At 39.5% G+C, this 23,453-nt stretch overlaps 2 protein-coding genes across 6 annotated transcripts in view; both read left to right on the top strand.

Moving 5' to 3' along the window:
- The window catches only part of LOC127651818 (tripartite motif-containing protein 66-like), a 28,736-nt gene extending 23,516 nt beyond the window's left edge, over positions 1 to 5,220 (top strand). For all 4 annotated transcript variants that reach the window (XM_052138091.1, XM_052138028.1, XM_052137880.1 and 1 more), the window contains exons 14-18: positions 257 to 951; positions 1,039 to 1,159; positions 1,387 to 1,461; positions 1,637 to 1,789; positions 3,907 to 5,220. In XM_052138091.1, coding sequence (XP_051994051.1) covers positions 257 to 951; positions 1,039 to 1,159; positions 1,387 to 1,461; positions 1,637 to 1,789; positions 3,907 to 4,152 — 1,290 coding nt within the window. In that variant the 3' untranslated portion in view covers positions 4,153 to 5,220. The remainder of the gene's footprint in view (positions 1 to 256; positions 952 to 1,038; positions 1,160 to 1,386; positions 1,462 to 1,636; positions 1,790 to 3,906) is intronic.
- A 3,648-nt stretch (positions 5,221 to 8,868) lies between these two features.
- On the top strand, positions 8,869 to 22,593 carry LOC127652394 (ras-related and estrogen-regulated growth inhibitor-like protein). Of its 2 annotated transcripts, XM_052138548.1 has the most exons (5): positions 8,869 to 9,047; positions 10,037 to 10,093; positions 19,985 to 20,058; positions 20,619 to 20,767; positions 21,483 to 22,593. In XM_052138548.1, the coding sequence occupies exons 1-5, from the start codon at positions 8,996 to 8,998 to the stop codon at positions 21,760 to 21,762; spliced, it is 612 nt and encodes a 203-aa protein (XP_051994508.1). In that variant the 5' UTR covers positions 8,869 to 8,995; the 3' UTR covers positions 21,763 to 22,593. The 2 variants fall into 2 exon arrangements, with proteins under 2 accessions (XP_051994508.1, XP_051994584.1); XM_052138624.1 differs by lacking the exon at positions 10,037 to 10,093.
- The last annotated feature ends 860 nt before the right edge of the window (positions 22,594 to 23,453 follow it).

Here is a 23,453-nt window from a genome sequence, read left to right as displayed (position 1 = left end):
GAATTGATGATGTAATTGGTAAAGCATTCTGATTACAATTTTTTAGAGAAGTACTGTAATTAGTAATTTGTAATTGATCACTTTTTGAGTAACTTCCCCATCAATGCTTACCAGCCTAACACACCATCATTAGCACAACCAATGGGATGGGTATATTTTTGCAATTCTATTTGGTGATGCTGGTGGTGCAGAAATGACATGTTTCTCTCTTAAGCCTTTATAAGTAAGTTTTCTTAATAACTGTATGTTTTTTAAGGGAACATTAAGTGAGGAGTCAGTTCAAACAGGAGACAGTGTGCCGCCTACAGAGCAGCCATCATTAGAATACCTGCAAAGCAGTGGATCACCTGGCGCCCTTGAGGTTTCTCAGCCTACTGTGCAAGAAGTATGCAACATACATCAAGAGTCCATGATACTAGCCATTTCCAGTGATCCAGATCCTCTCTTACAACCTGGCACAGAAGAAATACACTCTAAACATGATTGCCCATCTGAACCCAGATCAGTGCCATGTTCTGATTTATTCACAAAAGCGGGCTTAAATGTGGATGTGGAATCATACCTCAATCAGTTAGCATCAGATCCAAGTGCTGAATCTGAACTGCAAATCGAATCAGAATCAGATGTGGCTTCAGAGCAGCATCTAGAATCTGTGCTCTTGGCTTCTGAACAGGAATTTGAATCAGATCCAGATTCCACAGCTGAAGTGACTCTGAATCTTGAACCAGAATCTGTATGGGAGGCAAAGCAGCTAGCGCTCCCTCCTGACAACAGCTGTGAAACAGTATCAGAGCCTACTTCTGTGCACCAGCCCACAGAGGAAAGACCTGAGATCGAGAATGAGGACTTCTGTGCAGTCTGTCTCATTGGAGGAGACTTGTTGTGCTGTGACCATTGCCCCAAGGTCTTTCACCTGTCTTGCCACGTACCTCCCCTCCATAGTTTCCCCACGTAAGCCATTCTCCCTCCCTCTTCACATTTTCGCCTGTGTATTTACTTAGTGCAGAAACTAAACTTTATTATCATGGACTTCCACAGAGGTGACTGGATTTGCACCCTGTGCAGGGATGTGGAGCAGCCTGAGGTGGAATATGACTGTGAGAATGTCCAGATGTCCACAGGCACAGTGCCATATGGACTGTCGGCATGTGATCAGAGGGTAAGTGAAGGGGATGCTGCATGTCATCTGGTCCAGCTCTGATTAATTCTCTTACCTCAGAGATCTGGGAGTCCAAATTAAAAAAATAACAATTGCATCCTTCAAGAGATTGACAGATAAACTGTCTAAAAAAAAAAAAGGTGAAATATCTGCTATCAACAATTGGGGAACAGATGTAAGAATGATATTTAATGGAATGACTTGTTTGTTTGTTTGTTTGTGTACAGAAATGTGATAAGCTGACCCTTCTGATCCTCAGCAACATTCTCAGTGCTCCATTCCATGAGCCTGTCAGCCCTCTGGTAATTTCAACATGAAAATTTTAAAGGGATAGTTCACCCAAACATTTTATTCTGTCATCATTTATTCATCCTCATCTTATTCGACACCTACAGTATATTATGTACTTTCATTTGAACATTTGAACTTGGAATGGAACACAAAAGTTTGTTTATATCTAATCTGTTTTTATTTTAGGCCCGTCACTATTATCAGATCATCAAGAAACCCATGGACTTGTCTGTCATTCGGAACAGGCTCATCAGAAACAGTCACCGACACTACCAGTCCCCTCATGAGTTTGTGGCTGATTTCCTGCTTATGTTCAAAAACTGTGCCAAGTTCAACTACGTGAGTGAAATCCATTATCATGTTAGCTTACCTCGTCCTGGTAATTAGTGGTGAATATTTAATTTCACAACTAATTCACATTCAAAATCTGTGCTGATGCCATGATTATGCATTAGTTTTTTAATATCCTGTTTAATTTATCTAAGATTGAATTAAAATGTATATTCACCCTTTTATGTTCATTGCACGTTTGCATTGTATAATAAATGCTACATATTTTACTGTAATCTCTATCTATCTACAGCCCCAATTCAGAGATAGTAGGGACAGTATGAAAAATGCAAATAAAAACAAAAAGGAGTGATTTGTAAATTATATTCACCCTTTGCTATATTGAAAGCACTACAACTAAACATTATATGATGTTTTACCTTGTAAATTTCATAGTTTTTTTTTATATGTACAGTATTTTCAAATCAGATGATTGCAACATGCTCCAAAAAAGTTGAGACTGGGGCAATTTAAGATTAATACAAAATTACGAGTTAAAATAACAAGACGATATGAAACAGGAGATGTTAAACAGGTGAGGCAATCGTGTCGTAGTTTATAAGGAGCCTCCAAAAACAGCCTAGTCCTTCAAGAGCAAGGATCATTCAAGAATTGTCAATTTGCCAACAGATGCGTCAGCAAATAATCCAGCACTTTGAGAACAATGTTCCCCAAAGACAAATTGGAACGATTTTGGGCTTTTCACCCTCTACAGTACTCAAAGTTAAAAGATTCAAGGAATCTGGTCATATCTCTGTGCGTAAAGTGCAAGACAAATAGCACTTCAGAATGCACATGATCTTTGATCCCTCAGACGTCACTGTCACTGTCTTAAAAACATCAATCATCTGTAATGGATATCATGAACATGATCTTGGGATTACTTTAGTAAATCTTTGTTAGTCAACACCACTCGCTGCTGCATCCACAGATGGAAGACTTTACTATGTAAAGCAGAAGTTCTGCATCAACATTGACCAGAAGCGCTGCTGACTTCTCTGGGCTCGGTCTCATCTTAGATGGAAAGTAAAACAGTGGAACTGTGTTTTTTTTTTTGGTCCAATGAGACCACATTTCAAAAAAGTTTTTTGTGTTCTCTGGGCCAAAGAGAAAAAGGATCATCCAAGCTGTTATCAGCGTCAGATCCAAAAGCCAGTGTTTATATTGGCCAGGGGTGTGTCATGGGTAACACTCATGTCTGTGAGGGCACATTATTGCAGACAGATATGTTAAAGTTTTGGAGCGTCATATACTGCCATCCAGCACTGTTTCAGGGACATCCTGGAAATTTCAACAGGACAACTTCAAACTAATTACTGGCCGAATAACAGACAGTGTGGGTGCTAGATTGGCCTGCCTGCAGCTCTGACTATCTCCAGCTGAGAATATGTGGTGCATTATGAAGCGCACAATATGGCAACGAAGACCCCATACAATTGTGCAGGAGAAGACCTGCATAATGGATGAATGGGGGAAAATTCCACTTTCTAAACTTAACAAACTTGTATCTTCAGTGCCTAAATGATTAATAAGTGTTATTAGAAGAAATAGTGATGTTTCACTGTGGAAAACACTCGACTGTCCCAACATTTTTGGAGCGTGTTGCAATCATTAAATTCACAAGATAAAACATCATATAATGTTTTGTTATTGTGCTTTCAATATAACAAAAGGTGAATATGATTAACAAATCACAATTTTTTGATCACTCGTTTCACTCGTTTTCACTCAATTACTTGAATCACTCGTTATCTGTCTATCTGTCTGTCTGTCTTTCTGTCTGTGGACTATCATAGTAAATAGTCTCACACAATTTTCTCTAAATCTGAGCATAGTTTAGCCAAACCAGATCATGACAGATTATGCTCTAAGTGACCCATTTCAGTCATGACTTAATTTTGACAAAAGTGAAGTTACTGCATTTTGCCTTTGAAAGGCAGAATGCATCAGGTCAAACATTTTGTATCACATTTTGAACATTATTGGCTTGCAGGAGGAGCTCAGTTGGAATATATTCATATCAATTAAATCCTATTAAATATGTAGAGTAAAAGATATATGGTTGTCTTAAGATCTTACAAGTGAAGATGGCAGCTAGATGCTGATTATGTTGGTTCTTTCTCCAGTCGGACTCAGAAGTGGCTCAGGCAGGCCACAGTCTGCAGTCGTTCTTCACTTCAAAGCTGAGGGAGGTGTTCCCAGATCTGAGCTACCCTGACCGGGAGGAGGAGGAGGAGGACTCCGACAGTGAGGATTACGAGGAGTTGGAAAGAGCTGTAGTGACTGGATTCCACTGGCCAGAGAGAAAGGAGCAGAGCCACAGAAAGAGGAAGAGGAGGCACTCCCTCAACTGGAGGAGAAATCACTATTAGTTGTGCCTCATATACAAATAAAGAGACATTAAAGGCAATTTGATCCACTTTGAGCTGCGTTATTTTTTTCCATATTGAAATACTGTATGATTTATTTCTGAGGACTTCATATAATAACCAGTTCTGATTCATGTGTATGTTTTTATCTGTAGGTGTGGTTAGTTGTTAACATTAAGCCTATGTCTCCAGACTTTGCCTACGGTCTTGCACGTGTGTGTGTGTGTGTGTGTGTGTGTGTGTGTGTGTATTCTATTGCTTAAATTGTACATATTGTTTGATCGCTGACTGGTAATATTGTGTATTATAATATATTAGATTTAGATATCTGTTTCTTTCTTTTTTTTTTTACCCAAATTTCCTATGAACTGAGGTACAGGTCTTATTCCAGTTTATATCCAGTTTAACTGTAATAATGTTATTAACCTGTAGAGGGAGTACTTTATATAGCCTTCATATGCAACACATCGGTTGATATTGGACTTTTTAGTGGCAGTGAGATGTGACTAAAACACCCTCCTTGAAAATAAAGGCTGTAATATTAGGCTGTTGCTACATTACCATAATGTTTTAGATTGATCTGTTAAAAAGTTTCTTTGTCTAATGATAACATATGTAATGGCTGTAATAAGTTTAGTCCAGTGTGTTGCTCCATGTGCTTCACCAACTAGTTTGATATAAATTTGCCTTCTGACTTTTGTAAAACTGGCCTTAAATGCTGAATTTGCTGTGCAGAATATGTTAAGTCCTCTTCTAATGCTATGTAATATCTTAAGCTAGATTTGATTTAGTCTAAAATACTGTATATTGGTGTAAATATGGGATCCAAACCTTGTTGTTTTATGGTACACAACAAACAACATTACATGTATTTTTACTATTGGTTCTAAAAGCACACTAAAAAGAGTTGCATTATTACCAATTGACTTTTGTTGTGTTATCACCAATTTCCTGGCAGAAACAGTAATTATTGATTGTTTTTAAATTCAGCTCATTTTATTGCAAATTCAACATTCAAGTAACAACCTTTCCAAAAACATCTGTAACTACTTGCTTTAATTTCATGAAACACACACACATAAAAGAAAAATTTTAATTTCAAATTTGACTTTTCACTTTGTCTGAATTAGATCTGTTTGTGTAAATTGCATTCAGCTAGATCACTCAGCTACCTAGAAATGCAGTTACTACTGTTTTCTTCAAGACAAAAGTAATAAAATTGGCATTAGCTAAGGTAGACAGCCTTTTGGCAAGACAGACCAAGACATATACAATGTAAATATACAGATAAATAAGTATTTACAATGGGAATAGCACCTTCAACATACAACCAATAGAACAGCTTGTGAGAATTATTGCTCAACAGAATTTCACCTCTCAGCCACCTACAACTATCTAATTGAGCCATAACAGCTGCCTGAGTCTTACTTGCAGCTTTTAGTATTTAAAAAAATATAAATAAAATAAAAAAGAACTTGCTTTCGGGGGCCCCTGGTGGTTCGGGGGCCCTAAGTGGCCGCTTACACCACATATAGCTAGAAACTGCTCTGGCCCAACATATTATATATATCGCAAAACTGATATTCTAAAGTGTATTATTGATTTTTATGTTAGACATCTTAGACTAAAACCTGCCTGATACCCTAGATGCACACCCATTTATGACTAATTTTGTTTAATACATTTAACAGAGTAAATAACGCCAGATTTTTAAGATCATTCAGTTTGAAGAAAGTCTTCCATTTAGGGGTTCAAGCAACCCTGACATGCGTATGGCTCAGCTTGGCAGGTGATGAACCTCAGGGCTCCTTTGAAAACAGGGCTGTTCCAGCTAATTTTCTTAATTCCATTATCCTTGCAGAAAAACGGTTAAACCCATCATGTCAACTTAAAGTGTTACTTGTAGAAATATTGCTCTAAAGGCACGAGAGGAACAGAACTGCAGTATTGGTTTTGGCCAAAGTGGGGTATGTAACTCATTGTATTTAAAAAAATAAAATAATTGTGAGCACAAACACTGTAATAAGAATTGTGAGGGCTTTTTCCTGCAGAGTTGAGACTCACTGGAACTCCCTGAGATTCATGAGGCAGTATTGTGCATGTGGATTAATAAAGTCTGGTCATCCACCAGCACAGAGGCCATAAGCCAAGAAGAGGGCCCTGGATAATTTCATTACAAGTGAAAAACATACTTTCGACATCTCAGCCAGCCACACTAAATCAATATGAGTTTTATTCTCTGTGTTTGATTTGTGAAAACCAAACCCTTGCCTCTGCCTCTGTCTTCTTCCAGGGTAATTGTTTTTGTTCAATATTTGCAAGATAAAGTTTCTACTATAGCTGCAATATAGGCTGTTGCTTAGTATGATATTAAACATCAGTTTGATTTATGACTTCTTTATTGCATTCTCAAGCGATAAACAATACTTTGCAAACCAAGAAAAAAAAGTAATCAAATTTTTTGTGATTTTGTTTTGCAGATAGACTGTGATATCTTCAAATAACACTAAGTAAATAAAATACATTTCCAGCTATGTAGCACTGCAAAAAGGTTACGTCTAAACTTGTGTTTGTTTTTTTTAATGCTAATAAAGCCACTAATAATTCAGAGAATTGCAAACAGGACATTTTAAAATGTGCAGTGTTTGGCAAATGCCCTGAGCACAGGTGAATAATTTGTTTCTTGCATAAATTTCTTGGGCCCTTATAATGGGCATTCTTCTACCAACCGTTTCTTCAGTTAAAAAACTTTGATGCTATTTAAAAGGTTGATCATCTTTCTTCTGAGATATATCTATTTTCCCCCTTGACAAATGAAGTTCCCTGGAAAGGTACTGTAAATCTTAACCCCAACAGACACGTCCTAGCTCATCTTAACTGACAGCTTCCTGATGACACATAAATCAGATCAGGAGAACTCCCCCAATACCTGCAGGATTACACCCCTGATTGCCTTCTTAAAGATGGGGATAAGAGCAGAACCCTCAAAAGACTGCACTAAACACAGACATGATGCAATTACTCCACTGCCAGCTTTTAAACCCATTTTTTGTCTTCTTCTCATGAGATACAGCTGGCCTCATTTTTACCCCCTTCAGCTTTGAGTACTCATTTATAATGTCTCTTAAAGGAGGTCATGTTCTTGCTATTTAATGGCCAATTTTTGCCAATTCTCTTGTGTGTGGTGTGTGCCAACATAAATACCTTGAGCATTTGATGCTGATTAGACATGCAACTACATTTGATATACATGTTGATGATTATACAATATGTGCAAGTGAAAACATGACATGTTTCATAACATAGGGTAGTCTGTAAGTGGTTCACAATAAACAGTGCATGGTATATAGCCCTAACAATTGCATCTCAAAGTCTTTCTAGAGCAGATAACAGAAAATATTGTGTTTGTAATGGAGCGGTATTATGCCAAATATTCTCTGCTCTTCATCTACCTGCCTTCATCTCTGTTGGCTTTACATCTGCATGGCGTTGCAGCAGATCTCTTTGATATGAAATATTAGGCAGTAATGTATAGCATTTAGATAAAAATCCACTGGCACTCTACTATTTCATGAATTCATCCTTTTTTCTGTTTTTGTTGTTTTGAGAGATTGCTTGTTGAAAAGTTCTGTGCCAGTTTTTTTTATGTCAAGCTTTTTAACATGAGTAATTTTATCTATGTAGTAATTTTAACATATCTTATGTTTTCAAGCCTCACTGAATCCAAAGCATTTGTTTACAGCTGTAATTTAATTAAATTCCACCCTGTCCAAAACTATATACTCAGTGGCAGAACAGTCTAAGCCTGATTTGTGCCACATATTTTTGGTGCCTGGCACATTTTGAGCCTTTGTATTTCGAAAGTGTCTGCAAGTCCTCAGCTGACAAAAATCAAATGAAACATAACAGAATAATAATGGGACACCACGGTGAACTCAGCTGAAGAATGAAAAGAGTGAGACAGACAAAAAAAGTCTGTGGAAAAAAAGACTCCCTGACCAGCGTAGCAGCCCATGAAATTGAAGCTTAGATGGCTGAATGTCTTTCATTTTTAAGAACTGTTGAGGAAAAGAGGGAAAATTGATTGCTACTCTCCACTTTAAAAAGAATTGATCCCAGCAATCAAAATATGGCTGACATTTTTGGTCTGAATTTTGTGTTGGCAGTTGGCACAGAGAACTTTGCTGTTGGGGCTAACATGTTAGCCCTAATAACTACAACATTCAGTGTACCTGATGCTAGACAACTTTGCCAAACATTATCCAAATCTAAATACCTGACCCAAATTTGACAATTTCAGTATAAGGCTGGACATACTTGTAGGCTTGAGAAAAAGCTTGAGATGTTATATAAGCATGTATGAATTTAAGAGGAATGCTCTGGAACCTAAACAAAGAAATGCTCAGAAAATAATCCTGGCTATATTGAATTTTTGTGCCATGACAAATAAACTATAATGATTCTAAATTGAGATGATCTAATCTTTAAAATAAATTCTAATCTAAAGCAGAGGTGACAATCACACATTTACAAGATCACAGAGCACTTTGGTTTACTTCACTCTCCACTTAGCTGCATAACATGAATTATCAAAGAGAATCCCATCCGTGCTCAGTAGTGAAATGACCTTGTGGCAGCTCAGTACTCTTTGTAGTGGGAGGGAAGACAGAGGAGAGGACCGTCTGTGAGTGTAACAGAAAGACAGAGAGAGAGCGAGAAAGAAGAGAGAGAGAGAAAGAGCGTGGCACAACTTTTCTGAGCAGAGTAAATAGTATAGTAGTGGCTGGGACAGTCTAACTATTTGGACACAGAGGAATACAGCAAATAAAGGGCTAAACCTACAACCATGAATGACATCAAACTGGCCCTGCTGGGCAGTGAGGGTGCGGGCAAATCCGGTGAGTTTTCAGCCCTTTTATTCGAGCACTTACATGTAAATATGTGTTTTTCTAACTAACTGTGATTTTCAGGCTTTCCAGCATATTTCCAATGTATAATGTAGAAGTGTTTTTACTCTTGTGGCTACTGCATGGTCCTCACAATGAGTTGGAAATCATCCATGTTTGAGTTGTTACAGTGTGGTTGTACAGTCATGTGTGTGAGTAATTCACATTGCACCCAGGCATTATGTCTGCCCTCTACAAACAGTGAAAGCACTTTGTATATTGAAACAGATCATAGGAGTGAGGTCATTGTTATACAAATCATCCGAGAGGGAAATTAAAATGGATGCTTGTAATTTTCAAGCAATCAATGAAACTGGTGAGAGATTATTTTTTGTTCCACTACAGGGACATTTAGCCCTTCAGGCTGCATACCTGTACTAATGGCAATTAAATAGTCCGGAAATGATGATGCTATGTCCCCTGAGATCAAAACACTAGAGGTAGTGGGGCAGTCCTCGGTCAGGGTTCTGATCCAAGCGACCATGGTGAAGGCAAAGCAGAACGACAAGGAATATCTTTTGTTGCAGATATGATGTAGTACGTGAGGAAAATTGATAAAATCCTAATTGATCCCTGTTTGATAATTCTTATTTAGGGGGATTGAAAGCAACTTTCTTGAGGCTGCCACAATGTGTATTTATGCATGGAAACTCAAACCCTGACTTCAATGACTCAATGAGCCAGAATAGCTACTTGGCTCAAATATTTAATATAGACCAGGTAGTGGACTCATGGAGAAAGAAAAAAATCCATAAATGTAACTGTTTTTCCTGAGCCAAATATGTACCAGTGCTCACTGTAGAGTAGCCAAGTCTCTGATGAGGGGCTGGACTTTGACCTCTTGCCCTCTTTTCCTATTTGAAGCATTCATACTTATCATCTCAGGATAATCACTCTCAATAACTAGAAACTCAATCATCTCTCTCCTTTCTTGCCCTCAGCGGTTTTGGTAAGATTCTTGACCAAGCGATTCATTGGAGAATATGCATCAAATGCCAGTAAGTATAGTCTCACATGCCAAAGCTTTAAGTTACATATATGACCATTTGTTTTATCTGCCTCATTATTACGCCTGGCATAAGATTATGTTTGACAGCACAAACGATTTATTGTTCCTTTAATACAGGAAGAACATAACTACAAGCTTATGTAAGAGGACTTTCATTTTATACAATAAAAAAAAGAAAACGAATGAATGAATTAAGGCTTATTGCACCACAGTAAATATTCTTTTCAAATAACTGGAGTCAAATAAATCTTTATCAATCAATGACCTTATCCCATCATTTAGTTTGAGTTTAATAAAGCAATATCACATGAGCAAGGGCGCTAATGTTCTGAATGTCAACAGGGCTGTGATTTGACATGTCCCCCAGTTAGATCTTATCTCGCTCTCCCGCTGATCAGCTGATTCAGTGCTGGCCATGCTCCATCATGGGCCATGATTCATGGCTCTGCCATGCCCTCCTCCTCGTCACACTTTCACATGTTTATTAATAGACACAATATGTGCATATATTACTGTGTACAATGAATAAATAAGTAACATAAATTTAATTTTTTTTTAATTAAACTATTTGCTTCGACCAAAGGAGGATCCTGGCACATGCAATACAGGCATCGTGCATTGCGGCAGGGGGGACATTAGACATGCAGCAAATTTAAACAGTTTAGTCGTCTGTTCTGTGTCCAGTAACTCATATACATGCACTGATGTTCATTTGCAATTTTACTTGGTTTATTGGAGTCTTTTAATATTTGAACTTAAATCATTTCTCGTTGCCTGGTGATATTCACAGCAGGCTAACAGCAGGCAGTCCTGTGATAACAGTTGTAATGTTTTGTGTTATATTGGGGGTCTATCACAGGCAGCAAGGATGGAGTCTTGAAAAATTTATTACAAAATTAAATAAAATAAACATTTGTTTTGATCGATTTAACTTCAGGTGTGCGTAAAACATATAGGCTAATGCAAAAATGGGTATTTCTTTTATTTTCTTTCATATGTGATAGCCCAGGTGAGTTTAAAATTTACTGCATAAATGCCAGAGAAGGCCTTCAGATCAAGACAGGTCTCTGCTTGATAAACTGAACAATAACAAAAAAAGTTTAGTTTCAAATGAGGCAACATCATTCGTTTCTGCCTAAAATGTAGCCAAATAAGGTGAAATGATGCGTTCAGTCCGCGACACGCAGCCTCCGTCCCTAACCATAACAACAACCAGTAACAAGCCAGGCACAAGTGAGATCTTTACTTATAGGCTTACAACGAATACGTCTCCGGTTACACATGTAACCTTGGTTCCAGGGGCGAAAATTTCATCAAAATGTTGGGGGGGACAATAAACATAACAATTCTCAAGAGCAATTTTGAAGGGGACACCAAGGTTTTTTTTGTTGTTGCCCCATTTGCATTTGTATTATTTTATTTCTTAAACAATTATTTTAAGTATATATCATTATATTATTTACAATACACATATTTTAATGATATTTTAGGGGGGGGGACAACCCTCAGAATTGCGGGGGGTGTCCTGACCCTCCGACCCCCCACCCGCAATTTCCGCCTATGCTTGGTTCCCTGAGATGTGTTTGAGCCCCGCACCTTAGGCGCTCAGTTGGCATATATATGCGGGTGTGAAATCACCATTTCTTCAGAATCTTCTGTCTGAAGGACAAGAACGCATCGTTCATACCTCAAAACTCAGAAGTAATAATTCGTCCAGGTTTCGCTATGTCTCCTTCACTTCATCTCAGGGAACCGAGGTTACATGTGAAACCGGAGACTTTTCCTATCGATTCAGTTCACTCAACATTGCGGTACATGGCGTCATACCCCGAGTGATACACCAGGGTATAAACAATTGTAAAAGAATATGTATATGAGCTCGCGGGCCTGACAGGTGGTGACTTATTACAACATATTTCAAGTGTATAGAATAATTAATAACCCCATGGGGTTAATCTTATGCTGGGGATATATATATATATATATATATATATTTGCATTTTATGCATTCAGCAGATGATTTTATCCAAAGCAACTTACAGTGCCCTTATTACAGAGACAATCCTCCCAGAGCAACCTGGCTGTGGGGGATCAAACCGACAACCATCTGCTTACCAGTTCAGTGCTTTTGCCCACTACGCCACCACCACACTTGTGTGTGTATATACATACATACAAATGGTGGTGGCGTAGTGTAATATATATATTAAGACTTTCAAATTTATACTGTGTAAAAGGTATACTGTGTGTATTAAATGATATATATACACCATATAATTTAATACACAGAGTATACCTTTTACCTCTTCATAACCAGAGGTAGGGAGGGAGGTTTTTGTGACTTCTAGTGCAAGTAAATTGGATAACAGCCTACAAAGGCGGTTGTATAAAATGATAGTAGCCCGGCCGTAATAAGGAGCTCGGGCTCACCCGAATAGTGTTTGAATAGCAAGCTCTCTAAACAGATAGGACTCGCTAAGCGATGGACGCCATGTCTAGGTTATAAAACCTAAAGAACGTGTTCTGCAAAGACCATCCTACTGCAAGGCATATATCCTGTAGGGATACATGCTTGTCCATGCCCATGAGGACACCATGCCTCTGGTTTACATTTTACAGTTTATGCATTTGGCAGACGCTTTTATCCAAAGCAACTTACAGTGCTCTTTTTACAGGGACAATCCCCCCAGATCAACCTGGAGTTAAGTGCCTTGCTCAAGGACACAATGGTGATGGCCATGGGGTTAGAACCTGTGACCTTCTGATTAACAGCCCTGTGCTTTAGCCACTACACCACCACCACTCCACTTATGGAGTGGTCAATAGGGCAGCTCAAGCCCTGTGATTCATAAGTGAGGGTGATCGCATCAATGATCCAGTGAGAGAGCTTTTGCTTGGAGACGGACATGCCTTCTGTGCATCCTGCATAACAAACGAAGTGCTGATCCTTCAGTGTAAACCGCCCAGTGCACTCCACATACATGTGTAATACCATGACGGGGCATAATAAATGTGGTAACTGCTTCTCATCCGAATTAAATGGTGGGGAAGAGAAAGCTTGTAGGTGGACTAACTGAGCCCTAAAGGCCGTGGAAAGCACCTTAGGCACGTAGTATTTTTTGAGTTTGATGGTGGCTTTTGAAAGCTCCAGTCCGAATTCCAAACATGAACTGCCAACCGATAGTGCCTGTATATCATCAACCTGTTTAATTCAGGCCAAAGCCAACAGAAGCGCAGTCTTTAGAGAGCACATGCAATTCAACTTTAAACGGGGGGCTCATGAGCGCCCTCAGCACCAGATTTAAGTCCCATGTTGGAACTGAAGCAGGACGAGGGGGGTTCCAGCGCCTTACTCCCCTAAGGAACTTTATGGTCAGATCATGTCTGCCTATAGACGAGCCAGCATCTGAAGCGTGACATGCCGAGATGGTCTCTACATAAACCTTAAGCGTTGATGGCGTAAGACCTGCATCCAACAGCTCTTGAAGGAATGTAAGGATATCTGTTATGGAGCAATTCACTGGGCCTTTGCCGCCAATTCGCAAACATGCCATTTTACTGCATAGAGGTGTCTCGTGGCCGGCACTTTAGCCTGCAAAATAGTGTTCATTACAGACTGAGCCAATTCAGGCTCGCTGTGCTCCATTCAGGTACCTTACATATAGGTTCCACAGCTCTGGCTGGGGATGCCAAATCGTGCCCTGCACTTGGGAGAGCAGATCCCTCCTCTGCGGCATTTCCCATGGAGGGCTGTCTAGTATCTCCATAATTTTCAGAAACTATGACTGGTTGGGCCATTTTGGCACATCCAATAGAACCGTTTCCTAGTCCTCTTGAACTGTGCAGATGACAGAGTGAAGGAAACGTACCGGGGAAACAAATATTTGCATTTGCCGGCCAATTGTAGGCCAAGGTGTCCACTCTCAGTGGGGCTTGGGACATGGAGTACCAAATCGGACAGTCCGCAGTCAAACGCTGAGGTGAACAGGTCAATTTCTGCTTTGCCAAACATTTCCCAAATCCTCAGAATCATCTAACCCACCATCAGTATGCAACAGCATGTCCACTCCATAGTTCAGATGGCCCGGGACATATGTCGCACGCAGAAAGAGATGGTGTGCGCTTCACATGAATAGATGTTGCATCATGCTCATCATTGGTAGCTGTCGAGTTCCACCATGATGATTTATGTACGCTACCACTGACATATTGTCCGACTGAAACAGAATGCGTTGATTCACTATGTCGGAAAGGAAAGCCTTCACAGCTAAGAAGACAGATAGCATTTCCAGGCAGTTGATGTGCCACACCCGTTTCGCACCCGTCTAAGTGCAGAAAGCCAGGCGTCCATCGCACAGCATGCCGCAACCTGTGTTGGACGCATCTTTGGTCACCACCTTAACCTGAAAACCTGACCCAGCATAACACCCTGCTGTTAAAGGTTTGGAGCTGTCATGGTGCTAGAGCAGCCAGACACAGTGCCTTCGGCACAAGGCGTGATGTGGTACATGATGTTTGCGCCAGCACTGGAGAGGTCTCATGTGTAAAAGACCTAACGGTATGACTGCGGATGCTGCCGCCATAAAACCCAGCATTTTCAATTTGAACTCAGACAGAAACAGATAAATGGTTTGAAAGCGCTAGCTCATGAGGTGCGCACGCATGCTCATGGAGTCGAGTCGGACCCCCAAAAAGGAGATTTGTTGGCTGGGAGAAAGTGTGCTTTTTGCCCAGTTGACATTGAGACCTAAGCTGTTCAAATGGTGTAGTATCAATTCCCTGTGCTTGCATAACAGGACCCCTGATCGAGCCAGTAATAGCCATTCAGAATCAGAATCAGAATCAGCTTTATTGCCAAGTATGCTTACACATACAAGGAATTTGTCTTCGTGACAGGAGCTTCCAGTGCACAACAATATATTACAATACAAAAACAGCAGCAAGATATAGATAATTAAAAAAATAAAAATAAATAAAAAATTATAATAAAAATAAACAATTATACATATACGTACATACACTCAGACAGACACCTACATACATACCAAAATACACACACATAGTGCAAATCTAATACAAATCCATTATATAAAGAACAAAAATATAGTATATTATGTACAGTGAAATGTATGAAATGGCAGAAGTGGATATGTTGGATAATATAAATAGACTTAACCAGAGATGGGACCAAGTCACACATGTGCAAGTCTCAAGTAAGTCTCAAGTCTTAACCTTCAAGTCTCAAGTAAGTCCCAAGTATTTTTTTCTTGGGCAAGTCAAGTCAAGTCAAGTCACAGGCTATGTCAAGTCAAGTCCAAGTCAAGTCACCTTATTATTGTAATTTTACCTGCAGAATCTGATCATAATAAAGTGAAAAGACAAGATATAAGTAACTGTCAGTAAATTACAATACTCATGTTCAGTAAAATACATCATGGAATCAAACAAAATTGTAACTTCATAAAATTATTTATTTTTCACTTCTGCCAACAGTGTTTGAAATGTTTTACATTTTCAACATTGAGTCCATAAAACAAATAACAGCTTAACATCCAACAGACTCCTCTCTGAACACCTCCCTCTCTCTCTCTCAAACACAGTTATGTACATTAAACTTTGTTACATTTCTCCTCTCTCTCTCACACACACTCTCTCTCACACACTCTCTCTCTCACACACACTCACACTCACACTCTCTCTCCCACACTCCCACACCCACACTCACTCTCTCCCACACTCCCACACCCACACTCACTCACTCTCGCGCTCTCGCGCTCACACACTCCCACACCCACACTCACTCACTCACTCACACAGAGTATATCCATAAGCCTATTTTTGCAATGTCTGTGAGTGGGAAACGTTGAGGTACCAGCGCGCGTGAACGTCATGGCAACGTACAAAACAAAGTACCTCGCGCGGGAAACACTTAACGTAAATGCGCGTAACTAACGTAAATCAAGCAGGCTAGTATGCAGCATAAGCCACGAAGTGTTGGCGAAATAAAAAATTAATGGACAGATTTTTTTTTTCCAGAAAACTTCTTGCACAAAATAAATTCCAGCACTTTCAAGGACCTGTATCTATGTATGTTTATTTTCAAGAACTTTCCAGGGCCTTGAATTTTATTTTTCAGATTCACAAACTTTCAAGGATTTCAAGGACCCGTGGGAACCCTGCTATTATTACATTAGCTAACTACCAACTAACCAGATAAAATTAACAAATTGACAAGCACTTACTGGGCAGAATGGCTCTTCAAATGGCGGACTGAAATTGGAGGTTGTCGTCTGGCTGTCCGCGATCTTAACGTTGCATGTCTTGCAAAGCGCTGTTCGATCTTTTGCCATCTTGATAATAATTTTTGAAGCCGAAGCGATGACCCTCGGTAACGTTACCCCTCCGGCTGACATGTTGATGTGTTATCTGATCTAAGTGGGCGTGGTGTGCGTAAGGTACGAGAGGGCATGGCTGATGATAGCCTATAGTGTCGTGATCCAGTCATGACAAAACTATTCTCAGCCTGCGCTCCAGCTGGATCAATTTTATTTTTTTAAATAATTTATATATTTTATATTCAAACTGAAAACATGTTAACACTCAAGTCATTCAAGTCTTCGTGTCTCAAGTCAAGTCAAGTCCCGAGTCTTTAACTTCCAAGTCCGAGTCAAGTCTCAAGTATTTTATTTTCTGTCAAGTCAAGTCACAAGTCATAAAAATAGCGACTCGAGTCGATCTCGAGTCCAAGTCACAAGTCCCCATGTCTGGACTTAACTGTGTATTGCGCATAATTATTGCTCAATGGGGCAATTTTAACTGTTCATGAGATGGATAGTCTGAGGGAAAAAACTGTTCCTGTGCCTGACGGTTCAGGTGCTCTGAGCTCTGAAGCGTCGGCCAGAAGGCAACCCCATGGTAATGGGCTGGGTGAGTGGGATCCAGAGTGATTTTTACAGTCCTTTTCCTCACTCTGGAAGTGTATAGTTCTTGAAGGGTGGGCAGGGGGCAACCAACAATCCTCTCAGTCTGTCCTCTGTAGTCTTCTGATATCTGATTTCATAGCTGCACCAAACCAAACAGTTATTGAAGTGCAGAGGACAGAATCAATGACTGCTGAGTCGAACTGTTTCAGCAGCCTCAGGTCCAGTGAGCTGGTAGTGCCCAGGAACCTGAATGACTCCACTGCTGCCACAGTGCTGTTTAGAATGGTGAGGGGGGCAATGTTGTGGTGTTTCTCCTAAAGTCCACTATCATCTCCACCGTTTTGAGCATGTTCAGCTCCAGGTTGTTTTGACAAGGTAATTCAGAATGCGCACTCTTCTTTAAGGGGGCGAGTGCTACATTGACACTTTTCGTGAACGTATGTGGGGCCAGACACAATCTCAACGGGAGAACTTTGAACTGATATGCCATTCCCTTGAACGCAAATCTCAAGAATGGTACTGATTTGGTACTATTTGTACATGATTGTGTACGTCTTTTAGATCTATCAACTCAAACCAGTCCTGTGGGCGAATGTGCAATAAGATCTGTTTCTGGGAGTTAACATTTTTAATAGGCATCTGATGGCTCAGCAGCGATTCTTAGTGGCGCTTTGGCGGCAGGAGTGGGGTTTTCGCCAGCTGATGGCTCGAAGCAGAGTGTGAGCTGGACAGATGGGAGGAAACACTTCTCTTATGCAAAAAGTGTGTCATTGCTTATGACTGTTTTAGCACCGCAATGAATCATTCAATCAAGAGGCTGTCAAACGAAACAAGGGTGTTGAGCAGGGTGGCTTTTTCTGCATCACGCATATCCGTGAGCATTAACCAGATATGCCGGTCCAAAATCACCAGATTTCTCATCACTTTCCTGATGGCCTGTGTGGTAATCTTTGTAGCTCACAGTGGAAAATGTGTGGTGTTGCAGAGCTCTTTGAACACGGCATGATTCAGGCCTTGCTCATCTATATATTTGAAGAGCTTGGCTCGGAACACTTGAAGCACTGCCATATTGTGGAGGGCCGAGCCAGCCCAGCCTGCCGCCATATAAGCCATTCCAGCCAGAGCGGACATAAGTCGGCATGGCTTGGAAGGGTGGGCAGGCGGGATTTCCATCCCATTGTGGTAGACGGACAGAGATAAGCTGCAACTGCCACTTCAATAGGGGTAAGCTTAGCATAGCCCTTTTCACGTTATCCACTTTGGTTAGGACTGCAGCTCTGTCCTGGACACGAGACGAATAGGACATGAGCCAGGTCTTTGTGGACTTCTGGGAAGAGCGATGCAATTTTATGGGCTGCGGTCTGCTGGTAGCGGCCGGCCTGAAGGAACTACTTGTCCAGGCAAAATTTTTCGGCTCCTATGGAGGGGACCACTCAAGACCGAGCTCCTCAATTGCCCATGCGAGGACGCTGCGTAGGTGCGAGACCCTCCTCGGATTGTTCCATCTCTACCTCATGGCTATGCCGTGGTTCCTCATGTGGTCTCTCAAGTCTTAACACAGAGGACGTGGTTGGGAGGACGCGGGAGTCAGAATCGTCCCTCAGAATGTGGGCGACCCTAGAGTGGAGCATCCGGAATCTCATGTCCTCCTAGTGAGGGCAGTCTGTCACCATGAGAGCTGCGTTGGCGTGGGTGCAACACAGGCAGCGAACACAGCTGTCTTGTAGATCGGACGGAGTGATGTGTTGCTAGCATAAACACTTGCAATGCGTCATCTTTAAAAAGACACGTACAGACAAGTGGCACTCTGTTGAGTGTTTTACGTCACGTTGACAAAATATTATATATATATATATATATATATATATATATATATATATATATATATATATATATATATATATATATATATATATACACATATATCAAATTATACAGCTAGAAAATTAATCAGTGTTTTTGAATGAATATTTTAAGTGAATCATTTTCATTCACTTCCACTCTGTGCTTGTTTGTCACCACCTGCTGCCATGAAGATGTAATCTATAAAAATTGTCACTGAACGAATCATTGAACGAAATCATAATGAACAATTAATCAAAATCCCCACTACTATTTGGAAAGCTGTGAACACAGACAAGTGGAATGATAAAAATAGTAAAGGGTCCAACCACTGGGTGGCACAATGATGATACAAATGCCACTGAACTGTTTACTGGTCTCTTTAAGGAGCAATGTAAAATCTACAGAAATTAGCATTCCAGATCAAGAACAACAAACTGAACTGAAAGTTTGAGTAAAAATGTGTTCAGCCTCAACTTGTGCAGTTGTTGGCTGTCATAACAATTTGAAGTACAGTAGTATACAATATAATTTATGTATATGATATTAGCTTAACTAACCTCGATCCATAGCTTTTTATAATTTACCCACTGCTTAAACATTGACGGGTGAGGTACTGTCAAAAGCAGCACTGTTATTGCGACAGAAATGACAAAAATGAAATACACTAAACAACACATCATCCGCTAAAAACATGTGCTGTTGTGAGTGATAACACTGGAGACCAGGCTTCTGTTATGAATTGTGGAACACTTCCACATTCAGGAAAAAGGCAGATACTAAATATTATCACTCTTGGAATGGCACTTGGCCAGTCAGATTCGAGAACCAAAACTAACTGTTAATATGCTTTAAAAGGCCTGTCTCCATGTACAGTCTAATAACTTAAAATGTAACCTCTTCATTCTAGTCATGGAGTCAAGGATTTCTGAGGCTCTCAGTAATCACTGCACCTCCGATACAATTACATGTGTATCAGCTCATATAGCCTCAGTATTTGCTCATTGAATTTTATAGACACGTCTAACAATCCCCCTTCATTTCAGAGGATGGATTTTTATTATAAGCACATTTGATTTAATGCCAAGGATTTTATCCAGCATTGTTTGTTGCAGGCTCCTTATACAATAAAAGGCTCTCCATTGATGGAAGACAGTTGAACTTGGAAGTCTTCGATCCATGCTCGCAGGTATGTGTTTATTCTTTCAAAACAGCTACTCTGAGCTCATGGCAAGCATTCATACAAACACTGCCAGGGGGCAGCATGCTCCGAAATACCTATTTCACATGGAAAACGCATGTTGTGTTCAGATGGGAATTATGACCTTTCCCTGAAGCACAGTATACAGTGTGCTGCCTTTGAACACTGAGCCTCACTGCTTACAGCTGCTGCATCTGGGACCTTTTACTTCAGCAGTTGTTGTACTTTGATTTCCAAAACCCAATTCATGAGTTGGGCACCTTTCTTCTGTTCTTGTACACAGTCGGCATTGGCACTCAGTCACTGTGTTAAAAACAAAGCCCTCTGGTAAAGAAAATGTAAGATTCAGGCTTATTGAGTCTTAGACATTGCCAGAGATTATAAAAAGCTCCCTTTTGCTCATAGATTCTATATTTTGCCTGGACTGGTAATTGTAATTATTTCAGAACCAGGTCTTTTTCCTGACATCCGGTTTTCCATTTGGTCAAACAGGAATTTATGTTGTTTTTGACTGGATCCCTGTGTACACCCATCCCCTTCAATGGCAGAGTGGAGAAAGCAGATGTATCCTGGAGGAACCGGTGGACTGGGCTGATGGCTTTGTGGTGGTGTACACTATCAGCGACCGTGCGTCCTTCCTAAATGCCAAAAACATCCTGGCGCAAATCAAAGAGAGTCGTCGACAGACCAGTAAAGGGTGAGTCAGATTCTCTCCTGTAACCTTTTGACCTCTTGCCTGATGCTGGCTGGGATAGGAGGATGGAGTTTTAATAAATGAATGAGGACCATTTGCAGAACGGGAGTGGAGGCTTCCTGTTTGAATCTGAATTTCACAGTTTTTTTGTCACTTGAAAGTGTTTTGAAACAATAGAAAGCAATGAGATCACTCATAGGTGGTCAGAATCCAACATGTTCATCAAAAAATGACACTTCACAAAACTAATTTTGGTAGAGTTTTTGCTTTGTCTCCCAGTGCAAGCCCTGTGTACATTTTCCAAACCTCAGTTTCAAATTGAAGCGATCCTTTATGTTAGAGCTCACATATTGTGATGACCCTATGGCACCTTCTCATGCATAACAGTTCCACTTATTCTAGTGTCATTTGAGAAAAAAATTCTGTGTGTATGCAGTTTCTTATCATAGCCATTTTTCCAATTAGAAATCAGACTGTGACAAATTACCTCAGTGTCTGAACATATTCAGATTCAATATGGATATCATTGTTTAAAGCCACAGTATTGTTGTGTAATAATTAGTCTGAAAGACAGACAATTACAGAGATTTTGCTAGCAAATATTTTGCATCCAGTCCTAATGGAATTAATTTAATACAATACTTTATGTTTCCATGTTCTCGTCATGAAGCAGTTTTCCGTTGAAGATAAATAATCTGATCTGATTTGGTATAAATAGGGAGGTACCAATCTGCCTTATGGGTAACAAGCAAGACCTATGTCACAGTCGTCAAGTGAGTGAGGAGGAGGGCCGCTCCCTGGCCCAGGAAAACCGATGCCTCTTTCAAGAAGTGTCAGCGGCTGAGAACTACCTGGAGATCGGCAACCTCTTTACTAAGCTTATTCGCCATGTGATGGAACAGCTGAAGTATAGAAGTGATCGGAGGAGATACAGTGGCTCCAAGTCTATGGCCAAGCTCATTAATAATGTCTTTGGCAAGAGAAGAAAATCTGTTTGAGTGCAGAACATCAATATAGTTGATTGCTTTTGAATCTGTTACAGAGATATGTCCTTGTTAAACGTAATGTTCTTGGAATGTTTTGTGTGTTTATAATACAATTATACTTGGATATACATAGTGAAAATTCAAACTGGTACCACTATGAGAGTTCCCCTTTACCAAACATCCAGTGTTGGGAGGGTTACTTTTAAAATGTATTCCACTACAGATTACAGAATACATGCTGTAAAATGTCATTTGTAACGTATTTCATTAGATTACTCAAGGTCAGTTACGTATTGTAAATACTTTGGATTACTTCTTCAGCACTTCACTTGTTTTGACTATAAAAACTCTGCCAGTACAGTAAGACAAAATACACGTTAAAAATACATTCTCTGAAAAACCTAAATATCTTATGCAGTGGTGTTTATAAAACAAGATACATCTAATTGATCTTGTTTTTAGGATTTTTAGATGTTTTTACAGGAAAACAATACAACAATTATTATCAAGAATATGATTTTTGCCCTAATATCAAAGGTCTTACTAGAAAAAAAGAAATTATGATCCATATTTTCTTAATAAAAAATATGATCGTGTCTGGTAGCATGTGCATGTAAAATGGCTAGAAATAGCATTTTAGCTTAGCGTAAAGCTGATAATTTACACAAGGTTTATTTCTATTTCTTCTGCTCCAAACTTACTTCTCTGTCTGCTCGTATGAATGTAACGTATCATAAGAAAGTGTTTCACTGCTGTTCAAATGCCTTTGGATCACATCATTTATATGTATAAATGTTTTCCATCTAAAAGGACTAAATATTAAATGAAATAAATGACAATAAAATGCAAAGTAATCTTTTCAGTAATCAAAATACTTTTCGAATGTAACTGTATTCTAATTACTAATGATTTAAATTGTAACTGTATTTGAATACACTTGCTTATATTTTGTATTTTAAATACATAATCCTGTTACTTGTATTCTGTTACTCCCCAAAACTGCTAACATTTTATAGAGTGTTATTAGTTAAGGTAAAGGATTTGATAGTGATGCACAAGTGGTAAAATCCTGTGCAAGTTCAAGACAAATTAACAATCCAAAAACTTAATCAAGCTTACTGTATCCCATCCCAGGCTGCCATGACAAATATTTTACAGTACCATCCTGAGTTATTTGCATTTTGTTCAAGAGTTAAAACTATAAATTAGTTTTTCTTTGGTAGTGAGAAAAAGCTTTGCCTTATACAGTATGGTTCTTTGAGATTATTTTCATACTCCTATTATTATTTTTATATGTAGGCTTACATGTGCTAATTTGAATATCATTGAGAAGGATGGGGAATGTTTTCAAACGCTTGAAGATTTAGCTTTTCTCTTCCAAAAGTAGTACACATTATTTGCCTCCCTCTCTGAAAAGTTTTAATGGCATGAGTTTGCATCATGAAATGCACAACAAAGACTGAATTAATACCATCTAGATGCTTGAGGTAAATTACTTCACTAACAAAAAAGCACTGCAGTGGGCCTCAAATAAAATGGCTACATTCTTTCCATTGCATTCTCATGCGCTCATTTTGTTTAAAATTAAATTTGTGAGCGCAAAGAGAAGAAACAAATGAACTGCAGACATTCCTTATGTACAGTTCCAAGAAAAGGTTTGCAGACCCTTTGGAATTACCTGGATAAAATATGTTTACCTAAAT

This window comes from Xyrauchen texanus, chromosome 1 (genome assembly GCF_025860055.1).
Source record: "Xyrauchen texanus isolate HMW12.3.18 chromosome 1, RBS_HiC_50CHRs, whole genome shotgun sequence".
Lineage (NCBI taxonomy): Eukaryota > Metazoa > Chordata > Actinopteri > Cypriniformes > Catostomidae > Xyrauchen > Xyrauchen texanus.
This window is presented reverse-complemented; position numbering and strand designations above follow the sequence as displayed.